The 17,920-nt window shown below is 37.9% G+C and overlaps 1 protein-coding gene across 1 annotated transcript in view; it reads left to right on the top strand.

Moving 5' to 3' along the window:
- msps (msps cytoskeleton-associated protein 5) overlaps positions 1–17,920 on the top strand; it is a 414,143-nt gene that overhangs the window by 135,915 nt on the left and 260,308 nt on the right. Inside the window, exons 12-13 of the mRNA XM_068226728.1 lie at positions 2,878–3,038; positions 10,822–10,973. Coding sequence (XP_068082829.1) covers positions 2,878–3,038; positions 10,822–10,973 — 313 coding nt within the window. The remainder of the gene's footprint in view (positions 1–2,877; positions 3,039–10,821; positions 10,974–17,920) is intronic.

Below are 17,920 nucleotides of genomic sequence, written 5' to 3'. Positions count from 1 at the left end.
TGTTTTTGGTCTGTATTGAACTGAGAATAATATATAAGTAATAATAATAACGTAAACGTTTCCACCTTTTCAATACTAAAATATATTCACAAAATTATAAATTATAAATCCTAAAGGATTTCGCCAAAAGTGGTCTTTGCTCCAATACGGCTGATGATGACCCGTAGATGGGTCGAAACTAGTACCGTGTAATTTATAATTTTGGGAATATATTATAGTATTGAAAAGGTGGAAACGTTTACGTTATTATTATTGTTACTTGTAATATGTGTCATTCCTTCAGAGTGCTGTCTACCTCTTCAAAAGTTGCACCCTGGCAGGCAAGTGCAAGGTCATCTGCATAGATGAAACTTGTTTTGCTAGGGAGTGGTATAAATATTAAATAGCAATGGAGCCAGTTCACTTCCTTGGGACAATCCGTTTTTCTGTGATCTCCATCTGATTCTTTGTCCTTGAAAGTCAACAAAGAAAAAAAAACCTGCAGTTCTGCAACAAGGTTGACATCAGTCTGGTGAGTTTTGAATCTTTTGTGAGTGTAAAGATATTCTGAAGCAGTATACGGTGGTTCACTGTATCATATGCAGCTATGAGGTCAATGAAAGCTACCCTTGTGATTTGATTTTTAATATCACCCTCGGTGTGCTGTGTGAGGTTGACAACTTGTGCAACAGCATTCTTGCTTGGTCTAAAGCCTGCCTGTTGTGGAATGAAGTTTTTGTTGATAGTCTGGATGAGTCTGTTGAGTATCATCCTTTCGTAAATCTTATATAGGTGGCACAGGAGAGAGATATTGGTCTGTAATTCCTGGTGTCTCTTCTGTCCTTTCCGGGCTTTAGAACAGCAATTACACGTGCTTTGCTTCACAATTTTGGAATCTTGGACATTGTAGGCAGTCATCATATAACTGTAGTAACCATTCTTTTGTGTTCCTTCCAAAGTTCTTTATTTGTTCAACTTGCATATCATCCAAACCCGCAGCTTTACCAGATTTGCACTTGATTATTGCATTTCTCAACTTGGTGATATTGAAATGTTACATGAGCTCAAGATGTTTTTTCATCCCTACCTGCAGGTACCTTCCACATTGCTCTCTGGATTTTGTCTTCTTGTTTTATTTTGCCATTCATGAGAAGTTGGTTGGCAGTCTGATTGGCTGTAACAGAAGAATGTGCGTTACTCATGGTTGGATCACTGCTCAGCTTCTTTACGAGTCTCCAGGCCTTTTGACTGCTCTGCGTCATCCAATTCTGATGATGGTGTCGATTCCCATAGGGTATTCGTATTATATCCAATCCTTCCATTTTAATTTTGACCAGCTCTCTTTTTTTGATGAAGCTATTTGAGAAATTAGGGTGTGTGCTGCTTTAATAGTTTCCTCATGAATTGGGTTCTGTTCGAATAGCTTGTAGTAGTCCTCTAGTTGCGAGACTGTATCCAGATTAAGACCTTTGATGTAACTGGTGCGACATCCACGTGGAATAGATTTATGAAAACTTTTCTTAACAGTCTCAGTGAACTGTTAATATGCTTCAGGAACTGGTGTGATATTTTGGACCATATCATCCAGCGCAGCAGAGAATTTTGGCCAGACTGCTGTTTCGATGTATCTGCGACGAAAGGGAACATACTGAGGTCGAATTGCGGCGTGAAACTGACGTAGGATTGGTCTTTGTTGAGACGTGGGGATTGGATTGCATACTTCCTTGCTGCATTGTTGTGCTATGTTATTAGTGACAAAGATCAAATCTGGATTATATCCTCTACGCCAACTGCCACTGTTAAAAGAAGGTGGCAGTTTAATGAATAAGAGAGAGTTTCGTAGCATTTGCCCGGTGTTGTAATAGCTCGCCATTATCATCACTGTGTACATATCCCTATTTGGTACTGTGGCAGTTAAAATTTCCCACCACAAAATTCATTTTCTGGTTTCTAAAGTTCACTGGTTCTTTGAAGAAGAAATTGGAGTCTGAAGACTTGTAGATCGAAGTAACTGTACAGTTGAAAAGTTCAATTGTTATAATTTCAGTCTCATTCTCTATTGTAAATGTTGTCAGAATCAAGGTTTCAGGTTTTGTAAATATGGCACTTCCATATTTGCTATGAGGTATTTCAGCAATAAGTTGCATGCCATGAATTCTGGGTTGCGCCTTGTTAATATCTCTGTGGGATTCTTGGATGCACGCAATGTCAATGTTTTATTCTCTACAAACTCGGCTCAGCAACTCTTCTTTACAAGATGATATGCCCTCATTGTTAAAGACATGGTTGTAAATTTGGGTCCTGAAAAGGACATACTTTGATACTTCCTTGCTGTCATGTTAAAGGCTAGGTGGTCACCTGAATGAAATATATTTACAAAATATGTTTCTGGTGTGAGAGATTCAGCTGTCTAGGAAGTGTCCTAGTCCATTGTTAAGGGAATGCCCAGATGGATTTAATCAATATTCCAACACATCCTGTGGGGAGGCTTCTCTCTTGTTCCCCACATGTATCTTGAAACAGTATTTTGGTGCATATGTCATTTTTGTTCTAAAGGTCTCATATGATTAATAGTATATTTTGGAACCTTTGTTATGATATGAAGGTAGTTTGTTGGCATATAGTACATATGTTGTTATTAACAATTTAAGAAACAATATGAGCTCTTCACCCAAATCTTTGCCAATACAGAGTTAAGAGTAATTTATAGCATTGTATCAATTCACATTTTGAAACTACAGTACGTATTTAAATGTCATAGCATTTGCCCCTGCACAGCACAAAATTTAACATTTTAAGTGCTGAGTTGGTAATATATCTGCTACCTTTGTGTTTGTGGTCATATTTATGGTCCTTCTAATGCAGTAGAATTTTGTGCAGTATTTTCTTATTTTTCAGCTGATACAAAATCTAAGGGACCTAGCAAACAGGTCGAAAAAGAATTGAGTGCTGATGATGTAGATGAGAAAGCGACTGATCTGTTTGGTGAAGAAGTAATCTCTGGTTTGTGTGATGCTAATTGGAAGATCAGATTATCGGCTATGGAACAAATAGTCCAAGTAAGTGAAAAATTCTGTACCTTTGGCATGGATTACTAGAGATGTTTTTTATAATAAGGTGTTTGTTTCAATTTCAGTTGTCAATATCAAAGGGTCAGATCCTTGTAAGCACACTCAACATCTGAGTGTGGAGTGGCAACATAATGTAGTAGTGCTAGATTCCTCATCTTGAACTTTCCCGTCCGACCTGCCTTGTTCGAGTATTGTTCTCTTTCCACTGTTACATTATTAGGTGTGTATGGTGTCTGTCTTTCTTTTTCTTTCTTTCTTTTTCTTTCTTTCTTTCTTTCTTTCTTTCTTTTCTTTCTTTCTTATGTGCTCCAATACCTCCTTTTGCAGATACCCCCCTCAATTTCAGAGGATTAATTGAAGGAGTTCTCACTTCTAAGAAGTTGAAAGATGAATGATTTAATGTTTATTGCAGAATAACTAAAGAGATTTTGAGTGTGTCCTGGTCTCAGCACCATATGTTAATACAGGCTTTACTAAAATTTTGTACATCAGGACTTTAATTTTCCTAAACAGCAACTTAGACTGCAGATGTTTTCTGAGACCATGATAGCACTTGTTGGCAGACAGTATACGTTTTTGAATTTCAGAACTAACATTGTTCTTGGAATTAACTTCTGATCCAAGGTAGGTCAAGCTATGCACAACATCAAACTTATACAAGCTAATTTCTATGAATGTAGACCCACTCAGGTAGTCCTTCTTGGTTACGGGCATATACTTAGTTTTCCCTTCATTAACCTGTAAATTCATCTTTCTTGCTGCTTTTTCAAGGCTTGTGAAAGCCTCTTTCAATGCTCTTGGTGTTCTTGCGATTAAATCAACATCATCTGCATATGCCAAAATTTGAAATGATTTATATAAGATGGTTCCCCTTGTGTTGATACTTGCATCTCTAACAACTTTCTCCAGAGCTAGATTGAACAAAAGGCATGATAATGAATCTCCTTGCCTAACTCCGTTCTTGGTCGTTACAGCACTTGAAAACATATTCTGGATCTTAATTTGATTCAGAGTATTTTTCAGGGTAGCTTTCACAAGGGCGATCAATTTCTTAGGGATCTCAAACTCCTCCATTGCTACATAGAGGTTACTTCTATCAATGCTGTCATAGGCTGATCTGAAATCAGTGAAGAGATGGTGTGTATCAGTTGTAAATTCTTTACATTTTCCAAGTATCTGGCGAATTGTGGAAGATCTGATCAATAGTAGATCTTCCTTGGCGAAATCCGCATTGATAGTTGCCAACCGCATTTTCCACATAAGGCACCAATTTATTAAAGAGAATATTAGAAAATATTTTATAAGCAATGAATAATAAGCAGATACCTCTATAGTTAGAACGCATCATGATATTACATTTCTTATGTATCGGGCAGATGGTACCTACGTTCCATTCATCAGGGATTGTTTCAGCTACCCATATCTTGGCTACTAGTTCGTGAAAGTGTTTAACAAATTCTTTCCCAGCATTATTAACAAGCTCTGATTGTACAGTATTAAATCCATTCCCGGGGCTCTGTTATTCTTTAACTTCTTAATGTCAAGCTTAACTTCCTCAACAGTAGGTATCGCTACTTTTATGTCTGGTTTTCTTGTATTTATAGGAGGTAAGGTTACTTGGTTATCACCTGGACTTTCATTCAACAGTTCGTCAAAATATTGGGTCCATCTTTCTAGTATTGCTTTCTCACTGCCCAGTATTATACCATCTTTATCTTTACACAAACTTGTTCTAGGCTGGAAATCCTTACGACTTATATTTAACTTCTGATAGAAAGCTCTCACATCATTCATCCCTTTCAACCGTTCCATTTCTTCTAATTCTTTCCTCTCATACTGTCTCTCTTTCTTCTTGTGTAATCTCTTTTCTTCTCTTCTGAAAGTTCTATACTCTTCCACTGGTTTTCGGGTGTGGTTCCTCTGTTGCATTCTCTTGTATGCTTCATTTTTTAAGGTTGTTGCTTGTGTACACTCTTCATCAAACCAGTCATTGTGCCAGACTTGCTCTTCCCTTCCTAAAACTTCATTTGCGGTTTTTGATAGTGCGCCTGTAAGATTCTTCCAAATTTCATCAATACTCTCACTATTAGGCATATCGGTCAGGGCCTCATTAAGCAAGCTAGCATATCTGAGAGCAGTTTCGGGCTCCTTCAGCCGACCACTGTTGAACTTTCTTGCGTTGGATCCATGTACCTTTCTTGTATTAGATATTCGGCTTCTAATAGCTGCTACCACAAGGTAGTGGTCAGTCAATATTGGCCCCCCTAGAACTTCTAACATCCATCAAGTTAGAGAAGTGTCTTGCATCTATTGGGAGGTGGTCAATTTGGTTAAAAGTACTTCCATCTGGAGACTTCCATGACATTTTATGTATGTCCTTGTGATTAAAAGTTGTACTTCCCACTACCATATTTCTCGAGGATGCAAAATGTATAAGCCTGATTCCATTATCGTTAAAAATATCATGCAAGCTATATTTTCCAATACAGGGTCTGTATTCGTCTTCCTTTCCTATCTTCGCATTCAAATCACCGAACATTATTTTACAGTCTGCTCTTGGGCACTCATTATAAATTTCATCCAATTCATCGTAAAATGAATCTTTATCTTCGTCGTTCTTCTCTTAAGTTGGAGCATGTGCACATATAAGGCTGTAATTGAAGTACTTCCCTCTAATTCTAAGTCTGCACAATCTATGCGATTTTGCCTGAAAATCCATGATAAGGTGTTTTATCTGCTTATTGAAAATAAAACCAGTACCAAACATGTGATCCTTCATGTGGCAACTATAGAATACCATGTGATTTTTCCTCTGTATCACTCCTTCACCAATCCATCTCACCTCTTGAATAGCAGTAATATCTAGTCTATACTCATCCAGCTGATCAAGCAACTTTCTGAGGTTTCCAGCTTGGTAAAGCGTTAAAACATTCCACGAACCAATTCTCAAGTCCTTTACACGTTTGCGAGGTTGTCGTAAAAAGGTCAGGCCGGCTATTTCTTCTTCAGATTTCGTAACAAGAGTTTTTTACAGATTGGGTTGTCAGCCCAACGCCAACCCCAGCAATCCTGGAGGGCCGATGTTTTCTTTCGGGGTTGTCTCCCTTAGCTGGTGGGTCCCCATTCTGAAGCATTGGAAACTCGCTTTTTCGCCCTTACATGACTTAGCCGTGTACACGCGGTGTACCCATTGCCCAGGGGTCTCGGCGTGGACATGCATGTATCGGACTTGGTAGGAATAAATGGCATTTCCTGTGTTTTATTAGTACACTTCCACCAGCAAGAAGTGAATCCACAGGACCACATACTACCCCTTCGGCCCCCCAATACTCCATTTAAATGTAGTAAATATTTACGAGAATGAAAGGCTTGAATATGACCCGCACCCAAGATTTAGAACCAATATTTTGGGGAATAAACTGCGGGTGGTATTCAGGATTATACAGTATATCGCAGGTAGTTAAAATACTGGAAAGGATATTAGAAAGAAGAATGAGAAGAAAGATTGAAGGAGAGTTACAGGAGGAACAATAAGGCTTTAGAATTGGAAGCTCTGCAGTGGACCCAATCTTTAGCATAAGATACCTGATGGAAAATAATTGTGAATATGGAAAGGATCTGGTCATGACTTTCATAGATGTACTAAGGGCATATGATAGAGAGAAGGTTTGGGAAACCATGATTAAATAGACACTTGGAAAAGAAATGTTAGAAATGGTGCAAGCAATGTGCAACAGCTGTGTTAGCAGGGTACTGACCCCATTTGGAAAGACAGAATGGTTGAGGAATACGTCTGGACTAAGACAGGGAGTTTGATTTCATCTCTTTTGTTTATTATGGTCATAAATGAAATTGTAAAGGAAACAAAGGAAGCCTATGGAGATAAAGAGATGAAGATACTGATATTTGCAGATGATGGTGTGATCTGGGGAAAGAACAGCAAAGAAGTGCAGCAGCAACTAGATGTACTGAACGAAAAAATTGAGAAGTATGTCATGAAAATCAGTACAGAGAAAAACAAGACTATGCTGATGTCCGGAAGGGAAAGACAAGGAAAGGGCACTGTGAAAATTGGAAGTCAGATTCTGGAAATTGTGGATAGCTTTAAATACCTAGGAAGTGAATAAATGCAAAGTGCTAGGGTGGACATGAAGTTTAGCAGAAGGGTACAACTGAGTAATGCATTCTACCTAAGTGTAAGAAAACTTGTTTGGAGCAAAGAAGTACCAAGGAAAAGTAAGGAGATAATGTACAAAATGTACTATGTAACCTTACTGTCATATGCAGCTGCGACTTGGACTTTAACAGGCAGTGGAGTAGAATTCAAGCCAGTGAGATAAAATTTCTAAGGTATGATTAGGAAAAACAAGGAAAGACAGACTGAGAAATGAAGGTGTTAGGAAAGAAGTTCGGATACGAAAGCCAAATGAGAGAGTTGAAAAGAATAAACTAAGTTGGTTTGGATATGTAAAGAGGATGGAGAACAAAATTCCAAGACTGATGCTGCAGGCTAAGTGCGAAGACAAGAGCAAGAGGACCTAGAACAAGGTGGATGGAATCTCTGAAGAGCAGCATACAAAGACTATATTTAGACTGGGACAAGATCGTGGAGGAGGAATGGTGGAAAGAAAAACAGGAAGATGAAGTGCTAGAAATACCTCGACCCAGGAGGAGTTGGATAATGGGAAATGATGTTGATCTTGAACTTCCTCAAATTTTTCTTAGGAAGTTGCTCTATCTTTTTTTTGGTTATCTTTTCTTCACCTAGTGACTTGCCAAGAGATACGCAACTCTCACTTAATGCATATAAAACTACTTGTGGTGCTATTGTGTGGGAGTCATATCCTGAAGTCCGTGGACTAGATGACTGCAGGTAGTTCTTTGCTTACTACGGGTTTGGACAAACTTTGAACACGCACATCTGGTACTGGCCCTTGAATTTGTAATAGTTTTTCTTCTTGCATTTACCACACATTGTCTGTCCTATATTTATACCATTAATCCTTCGAGCCATCCAAATTTGCGCTTTTTGTAGGTCTTTTATACACCTTTTATGAACATCTTCCTTAAAAGGATTACAGCAATAAAGCACATTAACAAAATCCATCCCTTTGACAATTTTGTTCTCTAAGTAGAACATTTTTTCTTTGATAAATTTTTCATTCAAAATATCTCCACTAATAACTTTTTCAAGTCTGTTGGCAAATAGCAATAGGTGAAATTTACATGTAATCAATTATTTGCTAATGAATGATGAAACAAGAATTTGTATGATTGCCTAATCATTAACAGTGAATGGTCATAATGAGAATGAATGCCATTGGCTGATAAATATTTATAACTTATTGTGATTGGTCATATTATGAAGGTTTATCACAATTACAACATTTTTGCAATAATCTTTAAAGTACCGTAATAGTTTATTACCACACATTGTCTGTTCTATATTTATACCACTAATCCTCCGAGCCATCCAAATTTGCACTTTTTGTAGGTCTTTTGTACACCTTTTATAAAAATCTTCCTTAAAAGGATTACAGCAATAAAGTTGCCACTGTTATGGCAAGTGATGTAAAAGTACAGTACAAATGTACATCATTTGTGTCAAATTCCATGACTGTCAACAATATGTGAAAGGAATATCTTGAGAATCCCTCATATTAAGAATTAAAGAAAAAGTGCACGTGAATAATGATGTCATGATGATAATAATAATGATAATAATAATAATAATAATAATAATAATAATAATAATAAAAGCATGCTCATGTTTAGTGTATACCAATTTTATATGTTGATTAAAGAGAACTGGCTTTTTCAGACTATTTTGTGATAACATGTTTTGAGTAATTGAAGGTCAAGGATTCAATTGTATGACCTTGAAAGCAAAAAATTGGAAATATGGTTGTTGCATGTCCTTTGAAAGGCATTCGGACCAGCTTTTGATTGATGAAACTCTCAGCTGTGTGAAGTAATTACCACACAAGTTACATTCATGAATGGAAGTGGGTTTGCAGGAACTTTTTTCTTCCCAGAGTTTGAACCACGGTGTGTTATTCATAAAGTAGATGACTTAGAAAGCTACAGTTGTGTGCAAATGCAAATATTAGTAGTGTGAACACACTCAAGTATCATAAAATCAAAAGGGGTTAGTTTGAAAATTGCACTTACCTTTGCTGGCAGGACCTAGTGTTTTCAGTGCACTATGTCTTCTGGTATGGGCTAGAGCAATTTTGTTACTTTCATTGATCTGTCTCGGTCTTATCCTTGGCTTTGACAATATGAAAGTGACTGAGGTATGAGTGATGCTAGTAATGCCATTCCTTGTGCAGCCAGTCCCTGCAAATGAATGGTGTGAAAACGTTGCTCGTAGGGTCGGTTGATGCATGCATTTCAGTGGGCTCGACAGACTGATATGTAATAGCAACTTCTGGCTCGTTGAGGAAAGCAACGGAAAACTACCTCACTCCTCATTTCCCTAGTACGCCTCTTCAGTGATGCCTAGGCCATCTATGACAGCTGATGGCAGAGCTGTTGAGGATCCAACCAGCCTCAGGGCTGAAGACTGAACATACACATACACATGATCTGTGTGGATAAAGACAGAGTTATATGGAAACGGTTTATAATTTGAAGAAATATTCTGAATGAAGGCACCCAGCAATAAATGAATAAATACATAAAAGTAAAGAGCAGTTTCAAATATCTTTTCTGTGTATGAAGTTTGGATTTTGTTAATGGTATTTAGAATATCAGGTCTTGAAATGCTCTTAAGTACCAGTTCCTCCTGAATCGTTTTCATAGACTGTATTCTGTGGGATAGTGAAGCAATAGTCGCTCTCATCATTTTTACCAGTACAGAAGAAAATGAGTACTATATGGAAAAATGAAGCTGAAAAAGTTTCTTCTACAGTTGTGTACTGCCAAATTTCAAACCTTTTTCTATGGTGGAAGGCAAAGAATTTTTAGCCCCTCCCCACCATTTTTAAAATTTATTTTTATTTTTGCTGGATTAAACCTTTCTAAGTTTTACACGATAGAAGACTATTTTCTCGTCTCATTCTGGCAGCATATGCACAGTTTGACACACTCCACCTACATTGAATGTTGGGTTCTTGTGTCTGCCAATACCTGGACGTTCAGGAATCCAGGGAGCTTCCTATCTGTCACTGCACATTCTGAAGATTCTGTAGTAGTATTTCTTTGAATGTAAATGGATCACTGCAAACATTTCTTGGAATAGTTAAGAATGTTAGTGACAACCTGGAGAAAGGGACAGTGGCGTTGTACAACATGAGATACAGGCACAGGATTGCTATTAAATTATTGTTGGGTGTGGATAGGGGCTGCAAAAGACAGCAGTTACAATGGCTGTCTTCCCAAATGCAGACCTGCAAGTTGTGTTTTGCTTTTAACATCATAATATTCCAACCTCATTCTACATAGTAATGGGTACACTAGAACATGATGCTGGAAAGTTACCATTTGTCCCTTCACTGCCTTTCTACTTTAAATTCTCAACTCATAAAATTTTCTTAAGTTTTTTAAGAAACTGTTCAGGTGTGTTTTGATTGATTAGAATGGTAACTTTGAAATGAAGCAAGATTCATGGTTGTCCTATGTTTTGACTTTGCATATTTTATTTCCATTTCATCATTTGGCCTAGAATTTAGTAGCTGTTGAATATGTTATTTGTATTTAATCAGTGGTACTGTGTGTGTAAATCCAATTATTATGATGTACTAATCATTGTAAAATTTTTATTTCAAAGAAATTGAACGAGATGGAACCAGGTGACATTCCTGCTCAAGTTGTAATCCGTCTTTTGAACAAGAAGCCAGGATTGAAAGATACTAACTTCCAGGTTCTTAAAGCTAGATTAGAAGCTCTAAAAATGGTAGTGGAAACTGCTGAGGTTTCTAGGTAAGAATGCTAGTGTAATCTGACTTTCCTTTGTACTTTCCATTATTTCTGATGACCTTTCTATTATTATTGTGATATACTTTTACTGGCCTGTATATTTCTTCATGCATGTATAATGTTTTCCTTTGGTGCTGTTCTTAGGATCTGAAGGTTCCCGTGAAGGATCTGTAAAATATAATTTAGTCATTTACAAATAGCAACCATAATGCTTCTCAGCTTGTAGGCTTACCATGGGTTTGTCATTCAAACATTTAAAATTCAATTATTGCAACTTTAAAAAAAAATATTCTGAAATCTGTGTGTAAAGGAGAAAAACATTGGAAGCTTCATCAACCTAGAGATTGTGAATTCGTGCACTTGTATTCCTTGAGTTGGAGAAACTCTTTTCAGAAACACTTACAGAATAGGTTAGCTGCATGAAACTTATTTAATCATATACCACCCCTCTTGCAAATCTTAAATATCTGACATAAACAAGGAATCAAACATAGGCCTCAGTTATCAGCATATATTGCGTTTACTACGGAGGTGGACGCCTACTGATTGATACACAGGTGGAAGGGGTATGACTGTACAAAGACTATTATGGTTATTGTTATTATTATTATTATTATTATTATTATTATTATTATTATTATTATTATTATTATTATTATTATTCATGAATGGTCCCTTTCAGAACACACAAAGCTTTATTTATGATTTCGTTTGTGGAGGATCCAGGATGCTCTCATCTTTTCACTAAAGATCGTGTTCTTTTCTTCCGTCCACTTGGTACCTGCTCTTTTTACTTCATTCTCTGGAGTAACTTCCCACTTGTCTATTTTCTTTATATATATATATATATATATTGTACCCTGAAAAGTTCGTGGGTATGGGGCATGAGAAGGACCTCAGGTAGTAGGTGATTTTGGAGCCGATACAGAGCAGGATAGAACCGCAGGGTGAATAATAGATTGTTATGCTTTTGTTAACAATTTATTTATAATGTTCAAAGATTCATCCCCCTGCAATATTAATATAGGACTCAAATTTTTCATCAAAATCAAAGGTTTAAACGGAGATTTTCTTGAAGTCAGTTCGAGAAAAAATAAATGAATATCACTGATCCTATAGTCTTTTTAACTTTTATAAAACCACTAAGTATTTGTCTTGAACCTAGAGTCTTTCTAAGTATTAAATCCCAAAAAAATGAACACACACTTATTATTGAAAAATTGAAATAAAAATTTAACTTCTTGATGAATGTTTCTCATTTCGTTAGCATTGAAATTAAGGATCATAGAACACTTGAAAGCCCTAAAGTTCTTCTACGTAATGTGAACATGGATTAGTTATTAAATTTGAAAAATAAATCTATCACTAAATCTACTGCTAGGAGCTTTACGTCGCACCGACACAGATAGGTCTTATGGCGACGATGGGATAGGAAAGGGCTAGGAGTTGGAAGGATGCGGCCGTGGCCTTAATTAAGGTACAGCCCCAGCATTTGCATGGTGGGAAAATGGGAAACCACGGAAAACCATTTTTCAGGGCTGCCGATAGTGGGATTCGAACCTACTATCTCCCGGATGCAAGCTCACAGCCGCGCGACTCTACCCGCTTCGGCCAACTCGCCCGGTAATCTATCACTAAATATGAATTTATTGGTAATGATGAAAAGTTATGAAATATTGTTCACACGTAGCACTGAGAATATCGCTGCTCAGGATTATTGAAAAGAAAGTCAGTCAGTTTGTGACTACTCACTTAGAAGAGAAGATTTTGTTTACAAATGTTGAATGGGAGTCTGGAACATTCCGCGGAGTGCGGACGGGGACTCGAACTTAGCGATGTTCCATGAAGAGACCACGCTGACGTCCCTCGATGGGTACCATAGATGAAATGATGTCTGATGTAACTGGATCTTGAAGTATTTCACCAGACTTCTGCTGCTCTGGGAGGTGATATTTGAACACGGAAAGTTCAATTGGCGTGATTAGTAATCACAGATATTATCATTCATTGTCGTAAAACACAGTTTAGCTCGTATTCTAATTTTATGATGCTTAGTGAATAATTACAGTCCTTGCTGTATAAGACACTATTTAAAATAGTCACTGATAACGTCTATAAAATACACAGTTCAAACACTTGTAAAATGCAACGTGTAATAATTTTTATCACAGTCTCTGATCCAATATCGTTAACAGATAAAGCTGATTTTCTGATCGTGATTATATTATATTAGTATGAATTGTCTAATAAAAAGTTCTTACTATTCACCAAGTTTATTACTGGAGAAAGCCGTGTCCTGATATGGCACGAACACTGAGTAAATAGACACAGTTCAAGGATGTACTGTTTTAAAAGAAACGAGTCCTAGAATAATTAGGGTTATCGTTAATGATGGTTTCTGTTTATCACACACCACAGTTTGAGATATCGTAGTAGTTCACTATTATGCGAAATTAACAAAGTTCACATGTGATGCGCTAGTCTGTGAATATCGAATACTTGACTTCTCACTTCAATAAGTTCACAAGTGTGGTCTTCTGAAATGTCCTGAATTTTATCGTAGTCACAGCACAATAGAATAAGTACGGTGCAACGTCTTTTACAAGTTCACCGGCGATCGATTATGGCCATAATTACGGACTCACGAAACGAGACAGTGTGTACTTTTCTTCGCGAACGAGACTGCACTGACAGACTGTACGAGGGTCATACTGCTCTCTCTCCCCTCTGTGTATCTCTCGCTCGCGCGCGCGCGCGCGCCCACACACACACACACACACACACACACACACGCACACACACACACTGCTTGCCGGCCTTGACATAGTGGCATATATATCCCCGCCAGGAGGGGTGGCGCTATGAATCATGTGACTGAGAGTGCACATTCTTTTCAAACTTTAAATTGTAATAATTAAAAAACTACGTGACAGATTAACTTGAAATTTGCTGGGTTTTACTTTTATAACGTCAGCTACAATTTAGCGTTGGTCCTGTTGCAATCGGTTAAGGCGTTAGAAAGTTCACGAAAGAAAAAACTTCGAGAAACGTCTCTAGGGGAGACAAGTTACAAGTGGCAGGTGACGTCACTTGACCTTGCCTGGCTTGCTGTGGAGTCTGGTAGTTACTGGAATGTTCCTTCGCTCAGCTGTTCACATATCGGAAGGGAATTATATGCGGAAATAAAGTTTTTAGTCCATATGTACCATAGGCATTCCTTGTACAATATATATATTTTGATTCAAAATTTCTTCAGGTTGAATTTGTGCGTTCTTCATGTCCGCTTTTGTTTGTCGTGTCCAAGGGAAATTCTTCAACTCTTTCAAGAACTCTGTAGGTTATTTTGGTTTCTCAAAGCCTCTTAACCTGTCCATAAAATTTTAGCCTTCTCCTGAGGTCTGCCACAATATTAGATAATTTTTCTGTGGATTTTCGGGATTGGAAGCGGTATCATTCTTCCGTGTGCGTTGGCCCTAAAATTTTCCTCATAATTTTTCGCTCTTCTTGTAGAATATTTTCGAGTTTGCCCTTTTTGTGAAGTGTTAGTTTCCCCTGCATATGAAGGCTGAGGTTTGATTACAGAATTGTAATGTTTAATCTTAACGTGGCGAGACATACATTTTTTGTTGTAGATTTCTCTTGTTCTCCCATAGGCTCTTCTGAGTTTTTGAACACGGTTGTTTTGGGCTATTTTTTCTTGCCTGGTAGGGTGAGGTTCTCCTCCAGGTACTTCAAGTGAGGGACTGTTGATTTGTCCTATTTTGTATTGAGACTGTGGATATCTAGTTTTGAACAGAAAAATTCTGTTTTCTGGAAGGAGATATGAAGTCCGACCTTTTCGGCACGTTCTTGGAGAGTTTAAACTTGCTTTATCGCCGTGATTTCATCGCTGGGCAAAAAGGCCGGGTCATGTGCGAAGGTTAAGTGTGGAATTTCAAGCTTTTTTTTTTTTGCATCCCAATGTTTATTGGGTTCCAGCTATTTTGCGCTTTCAGTTCTTTTTCCCATTCCCCATCACCTTATCTAGGACGAGGTTGAAGAGGAGAGGTGACAATCCATCTCCTTGCCGGACACCAGTTTTTATCAGGAATTTGTCTGAGATTTCTCCCATGAATTTCACTCTTGACTTCGTGTCAGTGTGGGTCTGTTTGGTCAAGTTTGGCGTTTTAGAGTCTAGTCCGTGTTCTTTCAGGATGCTGAACAGAGATTGACGATCAGTTGAATCATAAGCCTTCTTGAAATCTATGAAGGTACAGATGATTGGGAGGTTTCTCAGGGCCCTGAATTTTAGATCGGTTTTGAGGTTGAAGATCTGTTCAGTGTACGATCTGTGAGGGCTGAACCCAGCTTGATCTTCACCAGTCTTATGCTTCAGTTGTTCTTGTAATCTTTTCAACAGGAATGTAGAGAAAATTTTGTAGCCGACTTCAAGGAGGGAGATTCTCCTATAGTTGTCATTTTTTTGTGAAGTGGATGAATCAAGGCACATTTCCAGTCTTTGGGGAGTTCTTCGTTTTTCCAGATTTTCTATATGATATCTGTATGTTCTTTGAGTGAATTTGGACCAAGATTCTTAAGGAATTCTGCGACAATCCCATCCCTTCCTGAGGTTCTGTTGTTCTTTAGTCTTTCAATGTGGCTCTGAATTTCTTCCTGGTTTGGTGGAGGTGATTCTGGGTGGGTGAATCTGGATGCTTCTTCAAGAAATCTCTTACTGGATTTGGTGCAGTTCAATTAAGAAGTTCTGAGAAGTATCGTGCAAGTTCTTGACAGTTTTCTTTATTAGTAAGTGCCAATTGTCCGCCTTGTTTCGTGAAACATAAGTTCTGTGGAATGAATTGTCAAATTTTTTCTTTGAACATTCAGTAGAAATCCCTTGTGTTGTGGTTCCTAAAGTTTTTGTCAATTGAGTCCAGTTGTTCTTTCTGGTGTTTTCGTTTTTTTTCTTGCCTGATGGTTTTGGATACTTGTTTTCTGGTCTCATAAAATTCTTGTTGAGTTTTCTGGAATTTTCCTACTGTTGTATTACTGAAATGCTGATTTTCTTTTCCCTAGGGCTTGGTCGCATGTTGAGTTCCACCAGGGGTGTTTTGTATTCCGTTTTAAGGGTACCGTATCTCGTGGCTTCTGTATGATTTTGGTGTGGAATTCTTCCCATGTTTTCGCTGGTTGATTTTCCCATGCTTCTTTTAGATCGGTGAGAGGAATAATTTTTATGTCAAATTTCTGTAGTTGGATTTTCTTGGGGTGGCATTTTCTTGGAGTAAATTTTACTTTAACTCTTGTCAGATAGTGATCACCAGGGCCCGGATTTCAATGACATGTCATCTTTTAATTGGTGCGTCATAGAAGTTGTTAAGTTATATACAAATCCTGTTCATGGTCCCCAGATTACAGAAATGCATATTTGTCATTTTTTCATCATTTTTTGAAGTATTTGATTTTTAGGTTATTTTTTGCTTTTTGCATCATTTTGTCATTTTTAATTATTTTATTTTTCTTATTGGTTATTTTTAAATAAGAATCCACGTTTTACGTCATCAACCAACCAGTTCCTATATCTTGACGTACTTGAAGGCTTACGTGAAGGTTCATCTTCGAAAGTTTCTGCACTCAGTTGTGAGCTGAGTACGTAGCTTTGTACATCCCTCACCTTTGTGTCTTAACAGGAGGTGAGAGCTAAGCTATTCTTAGGTGACCTTCAGACGAGGGCTAAGCTTTTATCTGTTCACCAGGGAGGTGTGTTCGCAGTGTGATGTCAGCAGTGAGGTATATTTGCCAGTTTACTCTATTTCCTTGTTCCTTCAGGTCAGTTTTAGTTGTACAGTTTGTAGATGTAAGTTGTTTGTAACCATTTTGAGTGCGTGTTAAAATTCCAAAGGTAAAACCATCCAAGGCAGGTCATTTGAGACAAATTGTCTCTGAATTCGGGGAAGATACCTTTTCTACAGATGGTGAAATACTATTGTTAAGTGTGTGAAGTGAAAGTGGCAGCAGCAAAAAGATTCACTGTTCAACAGCACATCAGTCATGACAAACATGAGCGCGGTATTCAGAATATCAGCAGAAAGAAAAGTATTCAACAGTTACTTATGCAAAGTGCATCATCAAGCAGAGGCACAACCTCAGCCTTTTTTAATGAACTGTGTGAAGTTTTTGTCACAGCAAATATTCCTCTTCATAAACTAACTATTCCTAAATTAAGGCAGTTCCTAGCACGGTATACAGGTCATTCCATTCCGGAATAATACATACCGCTCTGCTATAAAAAGAACAAGCGGAAAGAAGATTTTCGTCTCAGTAGACGAAACTACTGATGTTGAAGGTCGTTACGTAGCTAATGTAATTGTAGGAACCCTGGAAATAGATAATCCCGGAGAAATATTTTTGCTAATTTCTGAAGTCCTGGAATCTGTCAATCATTCTACAATATGTCGAATATTTGACAGGGCCATGGTTCTGCTGTGGCCTGACGGTGTGAGATACGATGACATTTTACTTTTTGTGACCGATGCCGCGCCTTACATAGTTAAATCTGGTAAAGCTATCAAAGCTTTTTATTCAAGAATGGTGCATGTAACTTGTCTGACTCATGCTTTACACAGAGTGGCAGAAGACGTGAGGCAGAATTTTCCTGACATTGATAGACTTGTGTCGCAGGTAAAAAAGGTATTTATCAAGGCCCCATCGCACAGGAAACTCTTTAAGTTACTAGCTCTTGATATCTCACTACCTCCGCAGCCTGTAGTCACACGTTGGGGTACGTGGATCAATGCGTGCGAGTACTGCAGCGACAACTTTTTAGCTGTGAAACGAGTGATAAACTCTCTAGAAGCCCAAGACGCCAGGGCTATCGAAATCGCCCAAGAGATGTTTTCAGCTGACGATGTGCAGAGTAAGTTGACATACATTAAGGCAAATTAGAGCTCTCTGCCGTCAACTGTTACACG

This window comes from Anabrus simplex, chromosome 3 (assembly GCF_040414725.1).
Source record: "Anabrus simplex isolate iqAnaSimp1 chromosome 3, ASM4041472v1, whole genome shotgun sequence".
Classification (NCBI taxonomy): Eukaryota; Metazoa; Arthropoda; class Insecta; order Orthoptera; family Tettigoniidae; genus Anabrus; species Anabrus simplex.
This window is presented reverse-complemented; position numbering and strand designations above follow the sequence as displayed.